The sequence below is a fragment of the Tachypleus tridentatus genome, chromosome 9 (assembly GCF_004210375.1).
Source record: "Tachypleus tridentatus isolate NWPU-2018 chromosome 9, ASM421037v1, whole genome shotgun sequence".
In the NCBI taxonomy this organism is placed as follows: Eukaryota; Metazoa; Arthropoda; class Merostomata; order Xiphosura; family Limulidae; genus Tachypleus; species Tachypleus tridentatus.
In genome coordinates this window covers 93,570,374-93,593,695 of record NC_134833.1, presented here as the reverse complement: position 1 = coordinate 93,593,695, position 23,322 = coordinate 93,570,374, and the positions used below count along the sequence as shown (strand labels likewise).

General features: G+C 35.3%; 1 protein-coding gene across 6 annotated transcripts in view; it reads right to left on the bottom strand.

The window, feature by feature from the left end:
- The window catches only part of LOC143225781 (paired box protein Pax-6-like), a 94,702-nt gene that overhangs the window by 50,764 nt on the left and 20,616 nt on the right, over window positions 1–23,322 (bottom strand). The window contains exons 1-3 of one of the 6 annotated variants that reach the window (XM_076455771.1): window positions 12,883–13,212; window positions 9,763–9,934; window positions 4,171–4,224 (exon numbers count right to left, since the gene is read on the bottom strand). In XM_076455771.1, coding sequence (XP_076311886.1) covers window positions 4,171–4,224; window positions 9,763–9,775 — 67 coding nt within the window. In that variant the 5' untranslated portion in view covers window positions 9,776–9,934; window positions 12,883–13,212. Of the gene's footprint in view, window positions 1–4,170; window positions 4,225–7,920; window positions 8,022–9,762; window positions 9,935–12,882; window positions 13,213–23,322 lie in introns of those variants that run through there. The other 5 variants (XM_076455770.1, XM_076455769.1, XM_076455772.1 and 2 more) reach the window with 5 other exon arrangements.

The following is a 23,322-nucleotide window of genomic DNA, read 5'->3' as shown; positions in this document are numbered from 1 at the left end:
TTAAATCTATAAATCAGGTGATTTGTTTTATTTTCGGATATTCGCGAAAAGCTCATTAAGGAATAACTGCGGTAATCGTCGTTTTATATATGTATAGTTATACTTTTAGCGGGAAGAGACGTGAATCACGAATTCACGAGTCTGTGGTCCAGCACGATAGCCACTTGAACACGCTAGCCTAATCCAGATGATCCAGAGTTAGTATTAAAAAAATAAAACAAATTGGCATTAGTTTGACGGTTTTATCCAGTTATATCTAATCTTATAGCACACTCTCTGTTCCTCAGAAGGTAAGCGGAAAGTTTATGGAGTTGCGACGTTATAATCCGAATAAGAAATGTTTGGTTTTGCGGTAAACCAAACACATTTCATATTTAAGTATAATATATTTTTCATTTCTAAACATCGTTAAATGAAACAAAAGTACTGATGAAGAAAAGTTTTAAAGTCATCACAAGGTTTAGTTTTCCAGCGTAATCAATCTAGCCTTTCAGTGACTTTTGGTACGAAGCTGGTACAAGAACATATTAGTTTATTGTTTGGTAAGTTATCAACTGTAGTCATTTTAGGCTAAAGCGACAGGGCAAAAAACTATTACGTCATCATGACCAAAACCACACTTTCTTAAAGTTCGATTGATGAGCATTTTAAACTGGAAACCTCTTGACAACTATTTTAGAAGACTGGTTTTCAGAAGTCAATTACTTTCGTGCAAAGAAAACATGCTGATTTCAAATCGTTCAAGAGATTCTTTTTTTCATATTATATCATGCGAAGGCTCGGCATAGCCAAATGTGTTAAGGCATTCGACTCGTATTGCGAGGGGCGCGGGTTCAACTCCCGGTCGCACCAAACAAGCTCGCCCTTTCAGCCGTGGGGGCGTTATAATGTGACGGTCAATCCCACTATTCGTTGGTAACAGAGTAGCCCAACAGTTGGCGGTGGGTGGTGATGACTAGCTGCCTTCCCTCTAGTCTTACACTGCTAAATTAGGGGCGGCTAGCACAGATAGCCCTCGAGTACCTTTGTGCGAAATTCAAAACACACAATTATGTCATGCTTTTTTTTTTTCTCCAAAAAATAAAACAAAGCTTTCGGGAAAAATATAGTCGAGTCCGAAGTAAACTGTATTATATTCATCATCCACGGTATGCTCATCAAACCTTAAACTGAACTTTAAATGTGTGCCCTGATTAATGATAAAATTTATATAGATTGTAAATGGTTTGATATATATACTCTTCAAAAAAAAAAACGCAAAAGGGAAAATTTGAGACATATTGTTAACAAGTTTATTCCGGGTAGTTCTGTATGACATGTGTGAAACTTTGCACATTCACTGCTGAACATCCAAAGTCTGCAAAGGCGAAGTCCACGCTCACTAGGTGAAGTTTAACGTCACTCAACATCAATAACGAGTATGCCCCTCGTGAGCATCAATAACTGCTTGGCATCTCCTGCCCATGGAAGCGATGAGATGACGAATCACATCCTGTGGAATGGCTGTCCACTCAGCTTTGGGGTTTAAATCTGGACGTCGGTCCAACTCGTCCCAAAGATGTTCGATGGGGTTTAAATCTGGTGATCTGAAAGGCCAGAGAAGAACGTTGATGTTGTGGTGTCTCAAGAAGACAGTGGTGAGTCGGGCTGTGTGAGGACGGGCGTTGTCATGTTGAAAAACGTCGTTGACATTCACCATGATGGGTTGCACATGGGGCCTAAGAATCTCGTCGACGTATCGTTGAGCCGTAAGATTCCCTCGAATGTGTAAAAGATCTGTTCTGGCATTGTAGGCGATGGCAGCCCACATCATGACGCTGCCACCACCAAATCTGTTAACTTCCTGCACACAGTTTGCTGCAAAACGTTCACCTCGGCGACGGTAAACACGGGTCCTTCCATCCTGCCTACGAAGCATAAAACGTGATTCATCGCTGAACCAAACATGCCTCCATCGTCGATGAAACCATACCCGATGTGCCCGAGTCCACTGCAGCCGTGCTTGACGATGTTGCTGGGTGAGGATGACGCCTCTGACTGGACGTCGAGGTCGGATTCCTGCATCTCGTAGACGGTTGCGTCCGGTCTGATCGGAAATCCTACGCAACCCTGGTATGGTTGAGGCAGAAGACGTCGCAGTGATGGTCCTATCCCGAAGATGACGTAACCGGATGTAGCGATCTTGTGCGGGCGTGGTCACACGAGATCTGCCAGATCGTGGATGGTCACGAGTTGATCCATGTTGTTGGTGACGATTCCATAGCCTTGTGATGGTGCTTGGGTGGACATTCACAGTTCTGGCAACATCTGATCGAGATTCGCCTGCTTCCAAGCGACCATTGGCGTTGTTGCGTTGTGCTTCAGTCAGTCTTGGCGTAACTGTATTGCGTGTCGGTGGCTTAACACTGAGCTATGGAAACCAAGAACCCGTCACTTTTATAGGGATTTTGCACATGTTGCACCTGCAGAACATGCAGATCTCTCAAACAAATTTATTGGACACGAATGCGTTTTGGCGAAAAATCCGATGTATTCCTCCGTTTTCAAAGTGCACAACTTTTATTGTCATTTTGGTCTGACAATCAGTGCCTTAACACGTGTAACATCACATACTCTGAGCTTGTAACGTTATTACATATATTTCTATTTAAAATAACAAAAATATCCCTTTTGCGTTTCTTTTTTTGAAGAATATATATATATATACTGGTCCCAGTACGACCTATTATGCTCAAAGACATTTATCAAAACAAGTACAATTGTAACTCAACACCGTATAACAATTAACATGGGACTGTTTTTGTTTTTTTTCTAATATAAATCAGTGGTTAAAAATTGGTTTGGTTTGGTTTGAATTTCGCGCAAAGCTATACGAGAGATATCTGCGTTAGACGTCACTAATTTAGTAGTATAAGACTAGAGGAAAGGCAACTAGTCAACACTCACCCTCAGATCTTGGGCTATTCTTTTACCAACGAATAGTTGGATTGACCGTCATGCTATAACGCCCCACGGCTGAAAGGGCGATCATGTTTGTGTAACGAAGATTCGAACCCACGACCCTCAGATTACGAGTTGAGTGCATCAACTACCAGGTCATGCTGGGTTTTGTTCAATGTTATCGAAACCTTCATCAAAACTCTTTAGAGTTCAAAACTGGATTTTTCGTTATGCTATAATAACGTATAAAGCCATAAACTAGTTAACCTGATCTTGCTTAGAGTGAATACCTTTACACAAAAGGCCCGGCATGGCCATGCGTGTTAAGGCGTGCGACTCGTAATCCGAGGGTCGCGGGTTCGCATGCCGGTCGCGCCAAACATGCTCGCTCTCCCAGCTGTGGGGGCGTTATAATGTGACGGTCAATCCCACTATTCGTTGGTAAAAGAGTAGCCCAAGAGTTGGCGGTGGGTGGTGATGACCAGCTGCCTTCCATCTAGTCTTACACTGCTAAATTAGGGACGACTAGCACAGATAGCCCTCGAGTAGCTTTGTGCGAAATTCCAAAACAAACAAACAAACTGTACACAAAAAATGATTTCAATTGAAATATTTTATTATTTATTTATCACTCTACTCCAAAACTAGATACAACAGAAAAAAACTGAGCCATTTTTCTGTCACACTATTTAATTCTTTTTAGACATCTTCATAAACGATGTTACAAAACATTAAAAGTTCCTTATGTTAGTATGTATATCTTTTCAATCAAAATACAAGAATAACAGAATGTTTCTAAAGTGATTGTCAAGCCTTATTCTATTTCAGTTTCAAATATAACAGAAGGCTTAAGCAGCTCATCTGCAATTCTGTAATCTACAGGCAGAATATATCGTATGATTACTAGAACATATCGTCAAGTTCTAATGACTTTAGAGGATAATTTACGTTGTAAAAATATTTGAAGACAAAGTTATAGCTAAACATACATTTCAACACCATATTGGTGTTCTACGAAAGTGGCAGACCTGTTTATTAAACTTTCAGACAGCCACTGCTATTTTCATAACCTTAACCTCACGTGTTGCAATTTTAAATAGTTAAATACAAGAGTAAACAAACTTTATAAGACGGATCCAACGTTTGTTAAGTGAGGGATTGTCAATCACATTATTTCAACTGCATATTTCATACAATCTTAAGAAAGACAGATGTCATCATCCAACTAACCTGGATCAGCGATAGACGACTGGCGAAGTGGACCAGGACGACAAGGGTCAAAATCTATAAGGTATAGAGACGACAAAATGTCTCAGTTATGTTTTTTTCTTTTTACTTAACAAACAGCCAGTAAATTAAAATATATATCTGTTTTGCCTCTTCGCTCGATCTTGGTCATCTACACTGTACGCTTAGCCTTCTGCCAGTAATCATTTACATTACACAGGTTAAGCCCTCAAACACAACCCGTCTCATTAATTTCCGTGAAAAGTTATCATTATGATAATCTAATATTAATCACGTTCAATAATATCTAGGGACCCTCTTGCCATTACATTATGCTAAAAATACTTGAATAAGTCTTTCCTTTATTTCGTTTTTGATTCTTTCCTAATTATTTAATTATTCATAATACATACCTAGTTCTGACGTAGGTAAAAAACCTATTATGTGTTAAATTACGAATGTGGTGAAAACAAACTATTTATTCAGTCATTCAACTATTAATAACTAAACTAATGATTAATAAAAATAAGTTAAAGTATAGAAGTTAATACTGTTTAATTATCTAACAAAATATTCATGAAGATATTATTACATTAATCTAACGTCAACAAAGGGTCCACAAGAGCTAGATATACATATTAAGACATAAATATACAAAATACTGAAGTTGTGCAAATTATAAATAAGCAAAGAAAATACTTATCTTGAAGAAAATGGAAAGTGAATCAAAACACTGACAAAACCCCATAAGAAAATATGTGTGTCACTTAAGTGAATCAGTAACATTTTTAAGTTTTTTTACTGACACTTTTAGAAATAAAGAATTCTTCCAGTCCCAGGTTCATTTTTATATACAAAATAAAAAACAAAATTCCATGTGTTTCAATATTTCAGTTATATGAATGATAAAACTGAAAAAGTTTTGAAATGAAACACCATTTCGTAATAGTAGCACAAAATTTATTGGAGTAATCCAGAGGGGAAACACATATATATATATGTATACCTCTGGCAGTGAATGAATTAGTAACGGATATTAAACTGATATTTACATTGTTACGGGGTTAGGAGAGACTGTAAAGATAATATTGAGTCAGGATGTTTCACAAACTGTCACAGAAAATGTTCGATATAGTTGCTGTCATTGTCAATCAGTTTATCAAGATATTTTTAAATACAGTTACTGCAAGCGTTATTAGTTCCGGAAAGTATTCACTATTCCTTACAATATCTTATACACTGATATGTAATTTACACTCATTATCATTGCTGGATACAAATGTGGTACAAGCACATACTACTCTCCAAAAAAAGAAAAAGTTATTTAGATATGTAGTAGAACATTGTTCTTAAGTATCCTGTAACATGTTAAGTTAGAGAGCTTCATTTTGAAATCGAAGGTTAGTTTAGAGAGCTATCTTATTTAAAACTGAGTGTTCACACAAAACGAACTTCGCTTTAGATACCGAATTAAGTTACAAAGCTTTGTTCTTGAAAAATATTGTGAGTTTAAAGATCTTTTCTGATGAAACTAGGTGTTAGATTACAGAGCCTCCTTATTGCAACACATTGTTTGTTAGAGATATTCATTCATGAAACGAAGTGTCAGCTTGGAGATAATTATTATTCATTGCGTCTTTCTAAGATAGGCGCGGTGGTTAAAGTATTCGACTCGTAATCTAAGAGTCGCGGGACAGAATCCCCGTCGCACCAAACGTGTTCGCCCTTTCAGCCGTGGGGGCGTTATAATGTATCGATCAATCTCACTATTCGTTGGTAAAGAGTAGCCCAAGAGTTGGCGGTGGGTGGTGATAACTAGCTGCCTTCTCTCTAGTCTTACATTAGTAAATAATGGACAGCTAGCACAGATAGCCCTTGCGTAGCTTTGTGTGAAATTCAACAACAAACTTTCTAAGATGATCCAAACTTAAGACTGATTTGGTTAACTTTGAACGTACGTCTACGAAGGTGAGGGGCAAAATCATTCCTCAAAATCAAATTTTGAACATTAATAAAGTGACATTTATTTTAAACAATCATTTGTTAAAGGTTATTATAAATGACACGGGTTATGAGTTATTGCACATAAAAAGTCAATATCGTTATTTGGGAAATACATACAAAAAGAACTTTCAGCCGTTCGTTCACGTATCTGTACTTCTTTTTGCAATAACAGTGATGAATTTAATATATAGTGAGATATGATTTAAGTAGTTTAAAATTGAAAATTTAACTAAACTAGTTTTAAAATCTGGTTTAAAAAAGCATTTTAATTTATTTTTTTAAGTTTCTGGAAGATGGCACCATTAGTAACATGAAGTGTTGTCACCTATCCCGTGTTGATACCTATCCCGTTCCAATCTTTGGAATCTATTCAACTTTAAAGAAAGAAAGTTCAGTTTGATCGGGGTGACATGAACGACAATAAGAAGTAAAAAGATATGAACAAACGGCTGAAAGTTCTTCTAGCTAGATATAACTCACGTAATAATATTGACTGTTTACGAGCAATAGCATATAACCTGCAGCACTTTTAAAATTATTAAATAAATGCCATTTTCAATGTTGATTTTCTAAATATATATATATACAATCATGCTTGGGGAAAACTGCTACATTGTAATTGTGCAATATACATTAATGTAGTTAATTTAAATCGTAGCCTACAAACCATAGTAAAAATAAAATATAAATGGTTATAAAATGTTGCTGTCTTGTAATTCAAATAAACGAAATATGATTTGCACGTATTTCTCGCTATATAAAATAAGATACATAAATGCATAGATTTAAGTGCATGTGTTTAGTACGTAAGCAAAAATAATAGAATTATATGTGTCTATCTACCTAATCACAGCATAATTGTACTTACTTCAGTGAACTTGATATGTTCAAACACAAAAGTTTGATCTATGTTTTTCTAGAAGAGTATGAACTCTCTACAAGGAAGGCAAAAACTATTACTTTAGTTAAAGTGTTTGGACATGTTTAAGAAAATAATTTGTTTTGAATAGATAGACTAAATTAATAGAACAAATATTAATGGATTTTGGTTGTTTGGGGAAACTAGATTATTTTATACTTGAATTAAAATGAGACATTAATCAATTTCAAATTTTTGTGTGATTCTTGAGTTCGTTTTCGGCTCCTAGTGATTAAAGTTTTTCATGCAGACTTCAAAAGTCAACAACTACGTTTTACCAATAAGCAAAAATAACCGTAAGTAAAACAAGCGATTTAAACTGTTCATTCAAATGTATTGTTATATACAAGCAGAATCTTTATATATTCTTTTAATTTAGAATACATTTGATTAAACACACCTGACTGGAAAGCTAGTCTTTTTCTACTCTCTTATTAAATGGACTTAACGCCTAGGAAAACTAGTCCTGTCACATTAAACCGACGTAATTGGAAAGGTAATTCTATCCCGTTTTATAAATAAACGAACATAGCTAGAGACTAGTCCAAATATTTTGTTCATTCAATAGACATGACTGGAAACTTAGTTCTATCTTCTGTTCGTTAAACAGACACGACTGAAAACTCAGTCTTATCCTTCTGTTTATTGAATGAATTTGGTTAAAAAGTTTATCCTATCATTCTGTCCATTAAACAGACTTGGCTGTAAAGGTAGTTCTATTCTTCTGTCTATTAAACAATCTTGGCTGAAAAAAAAATCTTATCCTTCTGTCCATTAAATGAAATTGACTGGAAAGCTTGATCTTTCCTTCTGATTTGTTTAATTCTTACCTTCAGTGGCGTGAATACCCATTTAACGATAGTCCTTCACGAGATGCACGAGACATATGCCTCGAGAAGAACCGCGCACTGAGATCGTACTTGCAGAAAACTGATTTGGGCACATATGGGTGATCATAGCTCTCCCAGAAGCACGCGCAGTAAGAAGGGTGTGGTAAACGTTTCCACTAAACAACACTGTAATGATAGGTTGCAATATGCTTTATCGCTAAGTTCTCTAGAACCGAATTACATACCCTATTAGAGGAAGATGTATAGAGGAGAGATGTTTCAGACAAAACACCGCTAACTATTTTCCAGAGCTTAATATTTCCTTAAATCCAATTGAGAATGAACTCTCTTAGTTGCTGTTGAGTGGATGGAAGAAAACGATCTTTTAACGTTATAACTGTTTCCTGCGGACATAGATCAGTTCAATAGACTAATACACCTTCAGAGTTCACCTGGTAAAATATGGACAGTATTTCACTTCTTTTTCTACAGGGTTTAAACCCAAGTGGATTAAAATATTCTGAAAAGATTCAGATGAATTAACGTATAGAAGTACAGTTGATATAGCGTTCTAAACACCATCCATACTAATCTAATAATGACAATGTTGAGAAAGACCACATCCACATATAACATTGACACACACACACATATACGTTTACTTTATAGCACGAATTAGTTACTTGTCCCTAAATATCGAGGTCTCTCTGAACCTTTTATATATGTATATAAGCTTTAAATCTATATCTGTATAACTGTAGATGACGCAGGTGTTTGAAACTAGTCGTTAGAAGAAAAGCAAACTTAAACAAGGTTTAAAGTGAAACTGATGGTCTTAAATTTAGTTCTTCTAACCATGTAAACTTACAGGAATTTCCTTTCGACAAGTACCTGCTTCATAGCTTATAAAGTAGAAGGAACTCTGAGGTTTTTGCATTTCCACTTTTGTAAAACATTTTCAATAAAGGACAAATAATTGGTTACAAAACCGATGTAATTGAAGTTCGCGAAAGAAAGATTACGTTTTTCGTGTTGTTGTTGTTTTTTTTGTGACCAATATGGATGAAGAGCAGCAACAACAAAGGAAACAACAAACTTAAAACTAGCTTTTCAAGAAAATCATGTTGAGGAGACCAAAGCAGTGGGTTTCCAGATTCACATAATTAATTAGATAAATTCAGAAATGAATGGAAATCCTTGCATTATAATCCTCAGCGTAAATCTCCTTTCAGCCCGGCATGGCCGATGGTTAAAGCACTCGACTTTTAATTTGAGGGTCGGGGGTTCGAATACTCGTCGCACCAAACATGTTCACTTTTTCAGTTGTGGGGTGATTATAATGTGACTGTCAATTCCACTATTCGTTGGTAAAAGAGTAGCCCAAGAATTTGCAGTGAGTGGTGATAACTAACTGCCTTTCCTCTAGTCTTACACTACTAAATTAGGGACGGCTAGCGCAGATAGCCCTCGTGTGGCTCTGCGCGAAACTTAAAACAAACAAATAAATCTTATTTTCTATGTATCTGTTTATTTCTTTTAAATTTTTCTGTTAAGCATGGAAACACGTGAAATTACTCTGAATAATACAAATACCTTTAAGGCGAAAATACGTTTTCAGTTTGTTTTTATCAAAATTTAGGAAATAAATCTCTGTACGCACAGCAATAATTTGTCAAACAACTGATTTTTTAGGTTATAGGTGAAAAAGACGTTCCAGTCAATATCGGTAAATTCTGTCTTCCATTAAACGATTGTCATTTTGAAGCATGGTCTACGAAATTCAATTCACATTAAGCTTAACTCTATAAAGAAAACATATCCATGAAACTGTTGTTCTTTTACCTTTGTGTGGCATCTCTTTCAAAAATTCTAAACTCGAAAAAAGCCACAGCGACCGAAAATTAGGCCTAGCTAGTCCCCACGTGCAGCGTCAGTTAGAATGTTTTCCACTTTGTCGGTCTACTTGAGAGATCACAGTATATCTTCTCCCACTATGACAACTCTCTAGTTTTATCTAGAAGATTGAAAGAGGAAAACAACAACAACCACAAACAATTAAAGAGCTCATTTAATTCACTGGAAAAAAATTATTGAAAACGAAACAAACAAAAATTTTTGAATGTATCTAAAATTTCGATCGTTGGTTAAAAATAAATATTTATTTTCAGTGGTCATAAGGGCACTCTCTTAAAATACTGACAGTCTAACTTTCACAGTCATATCAGTTGCAGATGTTTTATGGATTACTCATACATGTTTAATAATGATAATCTCACCATAACTATCAGTTGATGTTACAGATGAATCAAAACATAACATACTGTTTTCCATAATAACTCAATTGATAAAACTGTAAATTATTAAATACATTGTTAATATTTAACTCTTAATGTTTAAAATGAAAAGATATTTAGATTTTAGTATTTAAAATTATAAGTGGTTTAACACTTGATATTTAAAATTATAAAATGTCTCACACTTCAGACATTTAAGGGAGAGACAGTACTCGTCATATTCTCAAAAAGAAATTATATTTGAACCTATTACACTTAAGTTTGGCTAAGTGAAAGAAATTAAAACAAACTGTTCCTGTTTGTTTGTTCTCATGGATGACTGAGGTTAATAGCCCTCCTTCTGGTCCATTGATGGTTCGTGTTCAGTCACATCCCGATAGCGTTGTACTGATCTACATCGTTATCCTTATTATGACAAGTCTCTATATAGTATGGTGATGTCAATTTTAGACCATTCACCTCCCTTATTATGACAAGTCTCTATATAGTATGGTGATGTCAATTTTAGACCTCAACTTCTCATACACACTCACTCCACTGATTTGGCTTCCAAGACGAAGAGTACAAAAGTCCATTGGAGTTGTACTGGGATACTTGATAGTAAGTAATCAGGATTCTTGTGTTTTTAGTTTCTTACATTATCTTCCTGATTCGAATTGTGGCTGGAACAGTTGAACCATAGGCAGTTTCAAATCCTTCTTTGTTATCTTTCTTGTTATTCTAAAAGGTATATCCTGCTTTATAGCAATCACATATTTTTTAATTCGACAGTTCTCCTTCGTAAAACTATCCTTCAGTTTAAGAGAAGCGAGTTACTCAAATTCGGAACTCTTTGCTGTCTTAAATAAATATTTTGTCCGTCATGTGAATTTGTCTGCTTCCATGGAAAACATTCTCGAGAATGTTTTGTTTTTTGGAACAACATGTCGTATCAAGTTCCTATTTGGATATTTTTCTTCCAAACGATTTTAATACTATAATGCCTTACCCCTATAGGTTGAACTAACACTGGGTGGAAGTTCAATATTAGAAACTATAATAGGCCTAACACTAGTGCCTGGTGGTAGGTGTAATTAACTATTATCATGCTTCGCCAGCTTGGAAGTGTCGTTCCCCTCAACAACAATTATTGTTGTAACTACTGATTTATATAAATAGTGTTCCGACTACAACTGTGTTTTGTTCCAGTCAGCCTGACGAGCTGTGATTTGAGCGAAACGTGTAGTTGTCAATGGATATAAGGAATATAGAGTGATTGAAATACTGTTGTTACACACTCTTATCATTCTTGAAAATCCCCGTGGAACTAGAAGAATAGTGCAGAGTTAAAAACATATCAGGCCTAATACTAACATATATGTTGAAATGTATAATTAATTATAATCATGCATGGGATACTCGTTTAAATTGGTTCTGCAGTATTTAATAATAAGGGTTTAAGTATAGTTATATACAGAAAGCTGAATACGTTATATTAAAACGACTTTGAATTTTCAAATCAGTAAGATACGGCAAATATAGAGTCGCAGTGAAACTGTATGTTTTAGGACTACATTTTTACATTGTTTTGTGTAGGTAGTCTGATGACACGAAACATTGGTTGCTTTTGGAAAAGATGTATAACATCCCTTCCCAATTAATGCAGTCAGATCACAAACAAATGTCTTCGGATCGAAAATTTAAAATTTTCAAAGTGGAGTTATTACTTTTAGTTAATGGCATTAGAAAACAAAGGAATGTGGATCCTCCTGGGGTAAACAACATAATAAAGAAATGTCGAAATTAGGCCAAAATGGTATGATTTCACCAAAATAAGGCTTCCAGTAATACAGCATGATAAAATTTTGTATATCTCAAGCACATGAAAAATTAAACTGGTATTCATGATATCTATACAAAGACATGCCAGACGAGAGCTGAAAAACAAACAAACCTGTCATCCTTGTATATTAGATAGATCAAGTCAATAGGGAGAAATTCATGCTTCAGCATGACACCGTTGTACCAGAGCATTTTCAATAGAAACTACAATGAAGGTCTACTGTAAAAATGCACGATCGTCACACAGGACATGACCAGGCGCGACTGTATAAACTTTAACGATGACATAGGGCTCCAAAATTAATCTAACATAACATACTCAACCTCTTGAATATTAGAGACACAACTCCATTATAGATGAAACAATATAGATATTTGCCTGTAGATGTTACACTAATATCCACCATTGAAATATGAAAATACTGTTGTTTCATTTTCACGTTGAAAATATTGAGTTAAACATTTTTTCGTCATCTTTATTAACATTGTTTTCCTGACTTATTAGACACGCAGCATCAAATTTATTAAAAAATAAATACAAATGTAAAACAACCTTTCAAATATTGGAAACAAAACATCAATAAGCCAATTAAAGGATGCCTAGGTATAATTGATAGTCAATTACCGATCTGATACGTTGAGAAAACACCTTGTTACTTCAATGCATTATACCTGCAAGTCTGTCTTTCTTCACTTGAATGTACCTTGAAAGCTATTTAATAAAACCTACTGTTCACAGTAGCAGAGTCTGCAAGAACGACATATCGATGGTATATATATATACACGTACATGCATATACATACATACGTAGCAACGAAACAAACTAAATATCTAGATTCAACTTACTCTGACAATGTTAAAAACATTAGCTCACTCCACATCATATACAGATAGGAAAATCCATACAGATATAACACTAATAACGGTGAGTATGCGTCAACCCACATTCGTTCAAAGGGTTGTAGTACTTCCAACAATAACTTCCTCACAACTCAGCGTTTCTAAAGCAATGGGAGGAGTTAATGAAACTTAAACAGCCTTAATTCTAAATTAGAAAAACTCACTACTTAACAATAAGTAGAAATTATCTTCTAAGAACTATTATTTCTTTTTTTTTTACTAATGCAAAGCTGCACATCATAGCGCAATCTTTGATATCCACGCGCCAGTCTACACCAACCGAAACAGCCCCTGTGGTTAACCCGTGTCCGCACTCTGTAGGGTAGCCGTGTCTTGTAGACCACTCGTCGCTTTTCAGTCATCATCGTTGACGTCACAACGAGATGGGATGGTCCATGAAAGAGTAAAGTGGTTCTTTGTGAGAACAATACTCCCCAGACTCGTTCATACTGCAGTCTTTTACACAACGCTTTTTGTTTAAACAAAGTGTCTGTGATTCTTTTAGCAAGAACTGATCCTACAGATGTTTATAAATATAGCCAGTTATATCCTAACATATATAAGTTACAAGCGTCATGAATAATTCATAGTTCAGGGTGGTTACTGAACAACACATTACAAGCTCCGTGAATACCTCCTTCATCAGAGTTAAACATTCGACTGTAACAGGACTGTTCACCAGTATTAAATAACAGAAGGCAATAACTGGGAAGTGCATTACTAGCGTCATTATTACCTCTTTTATAAGAAATGAATATCTGTGCTTTGTACAATTCCCAAGGAGTTTGTTGTTGTTTGTTTGTTTGTAGTCAAGCACAAAGATACACAATGGATTATTTGTGTTATGTTCTCCACAGGTGTTAAACCCCAGTTTTTAGTGTCTTAAATCAACATACCTGTAATTGGTGGCGACTGGTTGTAGAAAAACAAACACAAGTGTAAAGGACGACGTTTCGAAAGTTTTTCGTCTTCAGGTTGGTGTGTTCTAGCATAGTGAGTGCATCTTCGTGTTCTCTGATCTATATCAATTGATGATTTATTTGTGGCAGGTCACACAAGGAGTGATGGCAGAAAAATCTGGCATGAAACTTCCACAATAGTTTACAAGACTTGAAAGACATCGCACTTTAAGTGTACTGTATGGGGGTGCCTCATGCTGTGCCTGATGAACTCAATGCTAATATTCAGACAGACCCATTTTATCCCCCCCTTTTAGAAAGTTAACCTGTACTGAGGTTTTGAAAGGCAGAAATCATGCGCAATGGTTTCCTTTTCACAGCTGTGGAAAAGCTTTCCTCTCACTGAACAAAGCCTATTTTGTGATGTGAGAAATATAATATGATATTGAATGATATATATATCCGTTTTTCTGAAAATGCATATTCTTTGTTGTTGCATAGATTGAATTGTCTCACAAACCTACTTGATGTTTGCTTCCTTGTAGACTTCTGACCCTTCTATCACTTTGTTGACCTCGTGGTTGCAAGTGTCAGCCTTTGGTAGTTGTTTTGTGCTGACTGCTTGTTGTTCTTATTGTTTCAGTGCTTTTTCTGTAATAGTTTAATAATGATGAGTTGGGCTTCTCGTCAGACACTAGTCTCAGCTATCCTGAGACACAACTTTGAATGATCATCAGACACTAGTCTCAGCTATCCTGAGACACAACTTTGAATGATCATCAGACACTAGTCTCAGCTATCCTGAGACACAACTTTGAATGATCATCAGACACTAGTCTCAGCTATCCTGAGACACAACTTTGAATGATCATCAGACACTAGTCTCAGCTATCCTGAGACACAACTTTGAATGATCATCAGACACTAGTCTCAGCTATCCTGAGACACAACTTTGAATGATCATCAGACACTAGTCTCAGCTATCCTGAGACACAACTTTGAATGATCATCAGACACTAGTCTCAGCTATCCTGAGACACAACTTTGAATGATCATCAGACACTAGTCTCAGCTATCCTGAGACACAACTTTGAATGATCATCAGACACTAGTCTCAGCTATCCTGAGACACAACTTTGAATGACCTGCAATTTCTCTTCTCTATTATACCATGCCCTCTGTACCACCCATTTTACTATTGAATGGAAGAGTTCAACTGTCTTATATTTTTGTTCACATGTTTGCCAAAAAGTATGGCTTCCAATTCTATGTTTGTTTATCGCTGTAGCATAATTGTCGTAAAGTCCCATGTTTCGTAAGGTTTCAAAACGTTGTGCTCCTTATTCTTGCGTGGTAAGATATTTTCTTAAACTAATGAAACGACGAGGAAATTTGAAAAGTGATGTTATTCACTTTGTCCATTACTGTTCTAAAGATGTGAGGATGGAGATCACTTCAAGTTACGAGAATTCTAGAAGTTTTTAAAACAGATTATGAGGTGAATATTTTTGGTTGACCTCTTTTCTCCTCCTGTCATGTTTTACTGGTCACCTGCTATAAAAATTTTGTGTCTTGTTATAGTGAATTAAATACAGACAGTTATTCACACATTTACTTTCTGACACAGATGGACCGGTGACTGTCTAAGAAATGTTCTTGACCTTTGAGTAGTACAGGTTTTTACACAGTAATCATAGGAAGTATGAAAAATGTGACTCTTTGTTTGTAGTCTGAATCTAAACACCAAAACAACACAGAAAACACGTGAGTTTCCGTTTTACAGATTGAACTGACATGTTATTTTCTGTTACTTTGATTTGGTTGACAGGATAGTTTCAGGTGTATTGAGTTGATTGACAGGAAGTTAGTTTCGGTTATACAGGTTTGATTGATAATGCGCTAGTTTCAGCTGAAAACGTTTGAGTGACAATATGCTAGTTTCTGTTAAACACATATTCTTTACAATATTTGTTTCAGTCATATAGGTTGTACTAATGATACGTTACTGAGTTTGAGTTATATTGGTTGTACTAATAATACGTTGCTAGGTTTCAGTTACACAGATTCTGCTAATAATACGTTGCTAGGTTTCAGTTACACAGATTCTGCTAATAATACGTTACTAGGTTTCAGTTTTACAAATTTTACTAACGATACATTACGAGGTTTCAGTTACAAAGATTTTGATAATAATACGTTACTAAGATTCAGTTACACGGGTTTGTACTAATAAAACGTTACTAGGTTTCAGTTACACAGTTTCTACTAATAATACGTTACTAGGTTTCAGTTACACAGGTTGTACTGATAATAAATTACAAGGTTACAGTTAGTGGGTCGTATTTTGATCAAGCCGCTTTGAATTTCAAGCCCACATAAAATTGAACGTTTCTGTCAAAACTGTCAAGTAACCATGAAAAAAAAAATTTCCATTTCTTGTTGTTTTGAATTAAGCACAAAGCTGCACAATGGGCTATCTGTGCTCTGCCCACCACTGAGCCACTGGGGGAAAACCATGAAAAAATAAAGAATATTTTAACAATACTGTAAATTATTATTTAGATTTTTGATTTTCTCCCAAACCATTATTAATTTCAATTAATGCTCTTCTTAACATTTCTATCAACTTTTCAACTATTTCGATTCTAGATAAGAATATCTTACTGAATAATGAGCCTTTAAAACAATTTATGAGCAAAATTTCGCCTTACGTTTGTAAATTTATTGAAAAACTTTTATTTCTATTCCTCAATTTCACGAGAAACTACATTAAGGTCTATGAGTGTTCATTTAGCCATCCCTAATTTTTAGCTCATAAACTAAAGGAAAGGCACCTAGTCAACAACAACCGCTGGCAACTTTTACGTTTTTAGGTTACTTTTACCTACGTAATCAAATTTGGGATTTGACAGTCACTCGTATAGCACTCTCACGGACCCTGACTGCGGAGCATAATTTGATCATTTTATGGTTATGAAATGTGAATCTGAAACCTAGTATTCTAGTATTCACACTTCAGGCGTAGTATAGAGTAAGGCCTATAAATATTTCTCATGTAAAGTAGCTCTCCCGTATATCAAGAAAGAACTTTCTTACATTAATACCTTTTCGAGAAATGCGACGTCCGTTTCTAGACTGTGACTAAAGGAAAAACTGTTTCTTTTGCAATTTCCCATAGTTAGTGAAGTTTAAACAAAGCATTTAGTGACGTCAAACGTTTGACATACATTCCTAGTAAACTCGTGGCAAACAAGTAAATATATATATATATATCACTCATTCCATCAGAATGCAACACATAGAATTGAAATTACTTTGATTCTTTGTAATATAAACATTTATAAATGTAACTGTTGCCATAGAAACTAAATAGTAAAATTGCTTTTAGCACTGAAAACTAGTTGACAGTACAGCTGCATTTAGCTTCTAAAACTGTCATATCAAAGATGAAAAGTTAATACGACTTTTAGTTTTTCTCATGTTCTGAAAGTACATATTTGATGTTAGGTTTTACAGGATGTTACAATTTTGGTCGTGCATTAGTTGAAATCGAGACCTCAAAAACAGAGATGGGGTGGTGAGTGGATGAAACTGTGAATTTGAATCAGATGACGTAGTAACTTATACTTGTTTTTTTTACACAGTAAAACACAATAAAGAAAAGTTTTTAAGTTCTCTTCTTTCAACAAAATACGAATTTTGTTTGTTTCCTTCCCCTTCTATTTCTCTCCCCCAAAAAAAGAGAAAGAAAACATTAAGAGCGTGAGTCATTGTCTCCTACGAATAATACACTTCTTAAACCAAGAGATAGACTGTTAAGAGGCTAAGGTTTAACTCACTACTAAAACGACTTTAAAACACACAATAAGTAACTTTCTTTCTTTTGTAAACTTTAATTATAAATGAAATTGTACATTCCGAAACACAACCGTGTTGAGTTCCGTCCGTCCAATGGAAACAGAGCTCTTTTTCATTCTTCAAAGGTGAATTGGTGAAAGACTAAGACTCATTGGCTGATTGACCTGTCTTCGTCCTCAGAGACCTGCCCATGAAACGATGACGTCATGTCAGAGCTAAAGCTTTAGAAACGAAATCGATATGAGAGTTAGACCTCCCTTGAGGTTCGTGGTCTACTGAATTGATGACGGCACACTAGTGGTGTTGTTAACAGTATCAGGAACAATTAAATTATTGTTGATTAAGATGTAAATTAGTCAGTTATAAGCGAGGGGCGGGCTTTTCATCACCACCTACTTACACACACGTGGAGCGTCGTAACCATTTGTATTCCATTTCACAGAAACGTGTATTTTAATATGTACTTATGAAGCGTTATTAATCCCTTCTATTTTTTCCGAAAAACCAAAATCTTTATCTCTATCTCCAAATTCTAGATCACACATTCATAGCTACATGAAACATCAGCACACCAATGAACGTCATGGAAACTAAAAAATATTAGACTTATCCATGTGTTAGTTAGTAGATACGTTGTAAAACAACCAGACTTGCAGTTGTAATATAACTTAATGATATCGTGAGAACAAATTATTTTAATTGATATCATTACAAGTGAACAGAAAATTATCAAAATGTTAAGGAGAAACGTTACATATATCTGCTGTCTAGATCTATGTATTTTTTCTTTATTAATTGTACATCTTGAAATAATAACAATGAATCCAGCTAGCAATGGCTTCAATCAAAGATTTAATATTAGTGAGCAATCTCAATAAGTAGTTTAATCTAGATTTATTCTGTAAATTTGCACCATTAATGAGAAGTTTAGTCCCATTTGTAATAAATAGTGAAGCTTATTTTATTAATATGTTTTAGATAAGATAACTTTGCTTTTATATGGTTGATGAACGTTTGGACCAAGTTACACTAAGAATATAACCATCTCTTATGTGTAACTGCCTGTTTGTTTGTAGTTAAGTACAAAGCTATATAATGGGTTATCTTTGTTGCATCCACTACGGGTATAGAAACTCGGTTTTAACGTTATAAGCCTCAAAACGTACCTATTTGCCACTGGAAGTGCTGATTTTTAATTGAAATTAAAATTTGTTCGGGCTATTTTTAAATTAAAAGGTATGGCATGATTGCAAACTTCAACAACGTATTATTTCATGATGGCACCTGAAACTTTTCTGCTGTTACTTTTAGTGCATCACATATTTTATTGATTTTACGTATATCCGCAAATATATATACTGACAAAATAATTAATTGAAACATCGTATATAAATATTGAATAGTGATGCCACTTCCTAAGAGATGACAGCACATGCAATTAGAGTTTTTGAGTAATGAATATGCAGTTGATATATAGAAATCATTTTAATAATTTAGTTTCAAGAAGCAAATTTTAGTGTAATTTATCTTGTTGTTTCAGATTATAGGAATTCATCTTTATAGCTTATAACGGCTACAAAATCTTATATAGTTTTTAGGTTGTAGTTTACAGAAGGCAAATTTATCTGAATTTATATTATGTTTACCGTCACTGTGCGCAGATAGCCCTCGAGTAACTTTGCGCGAAATTCAAAAACAACGTTTACCGTCACGAAGAAAAATATCTCGTTAAAACTCTTACACTGTACAGCTTTTATTACATACGAATGTTTGCTATTTATAATAAATATCTCAAAATTTATATGTACTTGCTAAGCTACAAGAAATTAACATCGATCAATGTAAGTGGTAAGTTTGTTGCTTAAAATACGAAATCAAAATATTACTCCCACTACGAAAGTGCTAGCTGAAACTAGGGAAGGTCCATGATGGATTTCCAGGGTTGGAAACAATAATATGCTGAGCTCAGAAACATGGCAACATTTATCGGGAAAGAGGAGTTTCGCTGTGCCTTCTAACGAAGTAATTATTTCGCTCAGCCGAGCAGCTATAAATTGGTTCACATAGCCATGGTTTCAGCAATGAATTTTGTTCGCTCCACTGGCAACGGCTGGGTGGTTTTCTCTTCAACGAACAGGGTTAGCGAGGGAATGTCTGGGTATAGAATACAGGGGTGTGTATTACAAAGAACTTCTCTCCTTTCTCACTACTAACCAGGCTTCCCCTTCGTTGTGGTCAGAAAGATAACTGACCATTAGGATAGAGGGTATTATTCCTCTTCGTTTGTTTTTTTTTTACAACGGTTTTTAAAGTAATATAACTGCGTGATCAAGATTTGTTATTGTTCTTTCCTAGACCTTGCTCATGCGTGGTGGAAAGTTTCGACTGGAAGGTTTGGTTTGTTTTAAATTTTGCGCAAAGCTACTCTAGGGCTATCTGCGCTAGCCGTCCCTAATTTAGCAATGTAAGACTAGAGAAAAGGCAGCCGGCCATCACCACCCACCACCAACTCTTGGGCTATTCTTTTACCAACGAATAGTGGGATTGATCGTAACATTGTAACGCCCCCACGCCTGAAAGAGCAAGCATGTTTTGTGTGACAGGGATTCGAACTCGCGACCGTCAGGTTACAAGTCGAGCGCCTTAACCACCTGGCCATACCGGGCCATCCGACTGAAAGGTGCTAAGAGTAGCTAGTTGTTCTTATTTTTCTCTTTAAATAAAATTAATCCAGCAATTATAAATATGCTTAAACGATGAGCTGATCTGAGCAACAAAGTTGAATATTTTGCTGATTATGACAGGGTACAATAGCTGGAAAAATAGATCACCAACCAGTAATAACGTGATATGAATGCTTAGAAAAAAAAAGCGGTCATCTGTTACATAAAATGCAGAATAAGGAATGACCTAGCATTAACCTGCGTTACTTTTCTCAACATGTGACAGTGCGAGGACTTGCATAGCTGAAACAATAGCAGTATTCAGTGAAATGAAGGCTGACCTAAGCGTATCTGAAGTATAGATAAACAGGAAGCAGGATAAGAACTGGCCTAACTTTAAACTATAGTACTCGCTTAAACATGTTACAGAATGAGGACCTGGTTTAAATGGAAACTGCAACACTCTGCCACATTTGATGTTGAACGAAAGGTGACTTAGGTGGACCTAAAGTGTAGCTAAACACGAAGCTGAATGATGGCTGAAGTACCTGGAAACGTTATAACTCAGCTAAACATAATTTGAAACGAAGACTGACCTAGCTAAAAGGTGAAGTATTCAGTTAAACACTATGAGCATCGAGGGTTAACCTAGTTTAACCTTGAGTATAGCTATATACGTTAGGAAACAAAGACTTTACTAAGCTAGAAACTGTAGTTACTCAGTTACAAGACGTAGAATGAGAGCTGACACAAAACGAAAAGAAGTACTGGGATAATGAGAACTGACCTACCAGTCTATTCATACGATTTGTTTGGGAAATATTTCCTATCCCACAATTTACGCAGTAATAAATAACTGAACACACATATTTATAATATGACCAAATTTGCATAGGGTTAAGTAAATTTTTACATCAAGAGAAATGAAACACAGTTTACAATAATTCCTACCCTTACACGAACACGTTGTTCTGTTTTTCTTAAGGTAATGAAGTCGACCTAAAAGCTCGAATACTTTTGTAGAGTATTTTCTTCAGGAGTAGGAAGAACGCACCCTTTTCTTACCTGAAGAAGAGTCAGTCCCTTAAAAAGATTAGAGCTTTCATTTCAGTTTCAGTATATTTAAATTGATTTGTTTTCAATATTACGTACCGCTGCTGTAGTTTTCTACCACAATAACTGGTTTTATTTACATTAAACTCTAGTTTTTACATGTGTTTGTGTTTTTCTTATAGCAAAGCCACATTGGTCTATCTGCTGTGTATACCGAGGGGAATCGAACCCCTGATTTTACCGTTGTAACTCCGAAGACTTACCGCTTTGCCGGAGGGAACCCAGTTTTACATGACTAACTTAAGATAGTGAAAGTAAGTAAAAATATGAAATGCTGGTTGTGAGGGTAGCGAATAAACATTAAATGTTAAAAATGGCTATCCATACTGCTGGGGTGACATGGGTCAAGCCTCCTCTAATAACTCAGAAATCAAAATATACATTTTTAAGCTCCCACGTTGTAACCTTGGTGCTATTTACTTCGTAATTGTTTTAGTTTCTTCACAGCCTGATACTCATAACATCTATTATTCAAAATAACAAGGTTATTTTAATACTTGAGAGTTTTGAGAATGTGCTTTAACAGAAATATTTATCTTTGTAACCACGTGGCTCTATGTATATCTCGTTAGTAGAGCCTCTTGCTTTAGTAATTAATGCGAAATTTTGTCCGTGTAATGTCTGATGTGTACAAATATGACATTTCTCAAAGTGTGGTCAAGTGTAAGAGTAATTTTAAATATCCTGTTCTCTTCAAGATTTCAATTTTGCTCTCTTTTATTACAAAGAAATGACAGCAAGTTCTGAACTTACGTGATTTGATAAAAACTTAAAACACAATATTCTGTAGTATATTATTGTTTTAAAGTTGAAGGCATAATTCTTGCATAATACATTTCACAAAACTTGAACGGATTAATTTTCACATCATTATTACTTCTTAAACTACAATATCTGTGTCGGTCTTAACATATTATTACTTTTAAACTACGCTCTCAGGTGTCAATCATAATACGTCATTAAATCCTAAAATTGTGTTATCGATGTTAGTCTTAATAAGTCATAACGTTTCAAACAACGCTATCTGTTTTGGTACCAGAACGTTATTACTTCTTAAACTGTACTCTCTGCGTTGACCTCAGTATGTTATTACTTAAACTGCCCCACAGTGGCACAGCGGCATATCTGCGGCCTTATTAAACAAGAGACAAGGTTTTGATACTCGTGATGGTCAAAGCACAAATAGCGCATTATGTATTCTTTGATAGATTGTTTAGATAGAGTATTCATGATGAAACTTTGTAGACGTTCAAGACGAAAAGCGAAAGACTTTCGAAGCGTCGTCCTCTACACTTATGTATCCACAACAGGCAGCTGCCGTCCATCCTACAAAGTTTCATCAGCGCATTGTGTAGCTGTGTGCTTAATTACAAGTACCATCAACAGCAACTTCTCAAACTACGTTCTCGATATTGATCTTAAATTCATTATTAGTTCTTGAACGACACTATTTGTGTTTACTTTAATACATCGTTACTTGTTAGACTTAATACGTTATCATTTCTAACACTGTACTGCCTTTATTGGTATTAATGGGTTATTGCTTCTTAAAGTACACAATCTGAGTTAATCATAATATTTGTCACTTTTCAAGTAAGGCACTCTTTTCGTCCCACAACGTCACAGTGGTACGTCTGCGAACTTACATCGCTAAAAAACTTCATTTTGATACTCATGATGGGCAGAAAAACAAACAAACATTGCTCTTTGCTTTTACTCATACGTTCTTACTATTTTTTCTCCCCACGTTATAGTTTTTTCACTCTTTCCGAGCACAATAAGAACAATATGCTGGTTCATCAGTTCTTCTTCTCTTTTACCAACGAATAGTGGGATTGACCGTAACATTATAA